General features: G+C 43.6%; 1 protein-coding gene across 1 annotated transcript; it reads right to left on the bottom strand.

Moving 5' to 3' along the window:
- Positions 1-407: 407 nt before the first annotated feature.
- On the bottom strand, positions 408-5,046 carry LOC147444225 (serine/threonine-protein kinase PCRK1-like). The gene is made up of 4 exons (XM_086526920.1): positions 4,310-5,046; positions 3,532-3,795; positions 1,501-1,623; positions 408-1,169 (listed from the first exon to the last, which is right to left on the bottom strand). Exons 1-4 carry the CDS (start codon positions 4,742-4,744, stop codon positions 621-623), a joined length of 1,371 nt encoding a protein of 456 aa, XP_086383046.1. The 5' UTR covers positions 4,745-5,046; the 3' UTR covers positions 408-620.
- Positions 5,047-5,616: the final 570 nt, after the last annotated feature.

Below are 5,616 nucleotides of genomic sequence, written 5' to 3'. Positions count from 1 at the left end.
CGCGTAGTGAGTTAGTAACACAGAGCATGTTTCCGTAGAGAAGATAATCATCTTGTAAGGTAAATGGTTCTTCCTTCTTCCCTAGTGCAAGTACTGAAATCACATCTAATCGGGATCGATAGCATACTCATCTATCATAGAAAATAGATCATTGTGAGTTGCTATGGATATCGCATTCACTTTTGTCTTGTTGTTATGGGCTCATTAATGGATTAGGTACGAGCATACCATTTTCATATACCTAGCACAAGCTCTGATAGACTCACTCCAATTGGGTTAAATTTCAAGCACAGTGCCTACGTGGCACTAGCGAAAGTGGTTGATTTTATCGATCTTGAAATTTTTAATGGTGAGCAATGTAGTCAGATAGGCAAAAGCGCTTGAAATTTATCATAATTCGACTCACATGAGGAAATACCATCTTATATGGACTCATTCAAATATGTGCAATATTCAAAGTACAATTTTGAGATACTTACACTAGATTACCTGCTATAGAAGGTATAAAAATAAACCTTCACCTGCGCTCATCTAGTCTAAAAGCCAGCCAAAAACATGACAAGAGGTGAGACTCGATCAACAAGAGTTAGAAACACCACTGAAAGGACGCTTTTCACTCTTCAAGCATGAACAGCTTTAATGGGAGTCCATGCTCTTAACCACTGCCTTTTATCGACTTTGCAAGTAAGCCTCTTCACACGCTGCCTAAATTGCCCCTTCTTCGATTGCATTGTGTCCCTAGTACCCTCCATACTTGCCTCATCTCTTCTGATGTTTGAACAAGGCAATGCATTCACCTCTATATTGCCATTTTCTGCTAGCTTAACTATCTCTTTTAGCTTCTCGACAACCTCACTCATGAGCGGCCGCACTCTTGCTGATTTGTTCAAGCATTGAAGTGCTAATGCGGCAATTCTCTCTGCTTGTATCAAAGAAAACCTCCCTTCTAACTTTTCATCGACAAAGCTTTCAATCTTCCTTTGTCCTTTAAGATAGGGCTTCATCCACTCCAGCAGCTGCTGCTCATTTTTGGGTCGATTGCGCTCCACAGACCTCCGACCCGCCAACATTTCAAGCAACACCACACCAAAACTCCATACATCACTTTTCGATGTAAGGTGGCCTGTTGAAATGTACTCTGGAGCTGCATAGCCCTGTGTCCCGACAACCTGTACAAAAATATGTAGAAGGGTTACTGCTCACACACCCACATTATGACCTCAATATGCATTATCCCAAAACAAACGATGCAAAAATTTTGCAAATCCTTGAACCCTCACATACTGAAAAAAGAGTGACATTGCCCACAGCCTTGAGGCTCTTTAAAGTTACTTGATAAGATGAGAATTTCTGCTTTGGCCCAAGTAGCTTGCAAGTAGCTCATTGCAAGCAATAATGGAATTAGAGGGTGCATTGTTTTTTAGTCTGACAAGGTGTTTACATCATCTCTACTGGTGCACCCTCCATAGCCTGCTATGTTAACAGTCGAGATCAACATACCACAGTTGTGACATGGCTCTCTCCCAACTCCGGACCTTGCCTGGCTAAACCGAAGTCCGATAGTTTCGGGGTGAAGTCCTTGTCCAGCAATATATTGGAAGTTTTGAAATCACGAAATATAACCTGCAATATTGCACCAGAAGCATGAAGGTTTAGAAGGTAAACAGACTAATATATACATTAATCCAGGAAAAGCCCAAATCCAGCTATGGTAGTCATCCACTATACAAAAAAAAAATGCCTCTATCATGCTTAGTAATGACAAAAGCATTCCACTGCCCCGCGCGCGCGCACACACACACACATGGAAGTCTGAATGCTAAGTATCTTCATGGCTCCCGAAAAGCACAGCAACAGCTTCATCCAGCTTCTTCCTCTCTTCCTTGCTACCGTAGCCTGGTAGAGCGTTTCAACGACGAGTGCATGGCGGTAGTTAATGCGTGGTGCATGCTTCTTCTGGCTCTTCTAACCAGGGGAAAGCATCTACTGCAACTTTCAGCCAAAAGGGCTCAGTACAGAACCTGTTCACTTACCACCTATACAGAATCAGTGGGTTACCCGCGGGGTGGCTTATTCCGAAGAACAAGCGGAGGGCTGCTACCATAGCCAATCTGATGCACGACCTTGAGACTTGATTGATCCTCTTAGAGAAACTCTCCCTGGCTTTTAACATTACCCTTAAATCTTAATCTTCTATCTAACAAATTTCCGGTGATAGCTTTGTGCATTCAAGTGTAAGCTTAATATCCTAAATTGTGGATGCTCTCAAAGCATCTTCACAAGGTACAACATTTACAAGTTAATTGTATCAAATGTATAAGAGTGTCATAGAAATGGTTCATGTTTCTGTGTAATGCAGTATGTACCTACGATTTTCGAAAAGTAATCTATTAGTGGAATTTGATGTAGATTCCGTTTCCAATTAAAGAAAGGGTGAGGGAAAGGCTTGCAGCAGTAGGTGGCAGGGAGGGCAAGATGTGCCAACGATCGGCGAGAAAAGGGAACCGCAGGATGTTGGCGGAATGGAGGTGGTGGTAATTGGCAGCGGAGGAGGCGATGTGGAGGGCACATCTTTTTCTTTAAATAAAAAGAAAAGCATGCGCAAGGTAGTGTGCTACTGTTTGCCTTCGGCTGAGAGCGTGCAGGTTGGAGTGCTCAAAACATCAATATTTTTTTAATATTTTGATGTGCAGCTGCATGCATAATCCACTCGTTTGCTGGTTGGTTAGCCCAGTGTGAGCAAATCGCTCTCTTGCGGACTTGCAGAGGTTCAAAACCTGGTAGTCCTTAGCGTGTTTTACTTCAGCCCATCAAGGTAAGTGATGCAAGGAAGTGATGTAAGGAATCTGCAAAGTTTCAGTGTAATGCAGTGTCTCCCTTCTAATAAAACTATGTCGCAATGTTCATAGCTGAAACCAGAATTATCTCCAAACCAGAAAAGGCCAGATTCAACAAAACACAGCGTGCGTTACAAGCTAATGTCTGTCATCCACAAGGCCACATAACCTTGTAAAGACTAGGAACTACAACCATCAACACCATCTGCTATGCACTTCATTAGCTGGAAAGCGAAAGCAAAAGACTCCAGTGCACAAGTCCAAACTTTTAATTGACAAAAGAAAAGCCATCATGTGAGAGGTCTGGTCAATGGAAAAATTGAAGGAATTGTTAGCAACGAATTTGGTCATGATATGTTGGCAACTAATGACAGAAGACTCAAATGCACCCATAACCACCAAACATGGTACCGAAAATCCTGCAGCTTTCTATACTAGCTTTAGCATAAACAGTCCCTGTTTCTGACGATCGGTCCTTTGAACTAATTCTGTAATCTAAATTTAATGCCAGTGGACTGATGTTGTTCCGAAAACGCCTTGATTCTTACTACTTATGGTTTGGCCATCATTAAAGAAGAATTTTGTGAGGCAAACAAACTCCTTTCATGTTCAAAGGCATTTAAGTGTAAATATTGAGTATTCACAGCACCCAAGTATACTATAGCATCAGAACTGCGGCGCAACACTTGCGTACCTGAATCCCATTTATTTCTTCATGCAAGTATGCTAAACCTCGAGCAGCACCTAGCATGATGTTCAACCGCTGCTCCCAAGAAATTACAGCTGGTCCCTTTGGGAAAAGATGATACTCCAAGCTTTTGTTGGGCATGAACTCGTACACCAACAAGCGTTGCATGCCTCTATCGTTATCTTCTGCGCAATAACCGACAAGCCTCACTACATTGGGATGTTCAACCATGCCAAGAAAGTGGACTTCAGAAAGCCACTCTTTGTGTCCCTGCAAAGGCCATTTCATTGTTAAGACAACCCCTCAATTAACTGGCATGAAACAAAATTGCACAATATACGACACGATGGATTCATCCCAGAATACCATAACTAGCTATGGTTGAAAAGAGTAATACTCCTTCTGTTCATCTTTACCATTATCTCCATGTATGAAAAGCTTCCTATCAAGAACAATCCATCCAAAATCAATGGTATCTGTGATAGTACGTACATATTACACAGATACCAATGGCCCCTCAAGCATTATCTCTGCAGAAATGGTGTATTCATCTCTTGGACACTCCAATTACCCTTAGTAGTAATCCTACTGTTCATCTTTACCACTATCCCCATGTATGAAAAGCTTCATATCAAGGACGATCCATCCAAAGAGATCGATATCCATGACACATACTACAGAGATGCCAAGGGCCCCTCGTCGAGCATCACTCATCACACATGCCTTGATGGGATGCATCAACGATACAAGCAAAACCAACAGAGATTCTATATACAGCACATACCTGTTGTCCGTTTTTGTTCAACTGCTTGACGGCAACCTCTTCAATGATGTGCGTCCCACTGCGATTTGTCCGCTTAAGGTTCGCCCTATACACGCACCCAAACCCCCCTTCACCCAGAAGATGTGACCTAGAAAAATTTCGTGTTGCCGCTCGCAACTCAGTGTACGTGAAAACCCAAAGCTCTGGGGGCTTTGGGGCTGCCGTGCAGGCCATCATCCTATCATTATCACAATCTGCACTTGTGCCTGATTCTGCAGCAGATGGCGAAGCCTCACTAGCATGATGAGATGTATAATGCTGTGAAGAAGGCGATAGTGCCGACCTTTCCGAGCTGCGCCTGCTAGACAATGAATTCTGGCTGAAGAAACGCCAAGAAAGTCTGTGTCGAGAATCACTTACTCGGCGTTCTGATTTTGAGAAGGGTAAGCACCTCATCTTGACTACTGTCGTGAGCTTCACTCTGCTGCTGCGCCAGACATGGCATTAGAAAAGCCTACGTGAGAAGGCTGCATTCTTTTCCGCAGTAAGAGAGCAAGGAGTTGTGCAGAAGGAAGTGGAAGAGAGAAATCAAGACGGTGTGTAGGTTGTGTGACACCGTGTGTGTTTGTGTATGTGTGTGTGTGATTGAGCAGCAGCTACTCTTTGATTTCTTGTGGAATGTGTGGTAACGTGACGTGTGTGTGTGTGTGAGAGAGAGAGAGAGAGAGAGAGAGAGTGTGACTCGTGTTACGTGTGTGTGTGTGTGTGTGAGAGAGAGAGAGAGAGACGGAGAGAGAGATCCTTGGAAGCTGGAAGTTTGGGACACTTCTGGAAATGGATAACATAAAAGAGGCCTCCACTTCACAAATCACAAGTGACCTGCACTAGTCTACAAAGTACTACGGTCGTTTTGACAAGTCTCATGAGTCATGAGGTCTGGCAGGTTTCTTTAAAGTCAACACTAACTCCAAGACGCTATTCTATATTTTTCCACCGGTCATTTCCTATAAGAGGCTATAGGGGCCTACCCTCGTCTATATGTAACACGGGGTCTTAGGGTGGGTTCACATCAAGACGGCGGAAAACATGACACTTTATGAGCTCTTCCAGGTGGAAAAACTTGCACACGTTCTCTTCCATCGGCCATGTGTTCACATTGCTGGCGGCGGAAAATGTAAGGCAATTTTCTACCATCGTCTTATGTGAACGCCGAGAGGCGGCGGAAGAAAGGCAAGTGTGGACAAAAGGGTGGGAGGTTTAGTTTAATGTGGTGCCAACATGGCACTTTTTGCCAAGGTAGAGGGTGGAAGAAAGAACTTCCGAGGGGG

This window comes from Adiantum capillus-veneris, chromosome 13, assembly GCF_014529385.1.
Source record: "Adiantum capillus-veneris isolate H3 chromosome 13, ASM1452938v2, whole genome shotgun sequence".
NCBI lineage: Eukaryota > Viridiplantae > Streptophyta > Polypodiopsida > Polypodiales > Pteridaceae > Adiantum > Adiantum capillus-veneris.
This window is presented reverse-complemented; position numbering and strand designations above follow the sequence as displayed.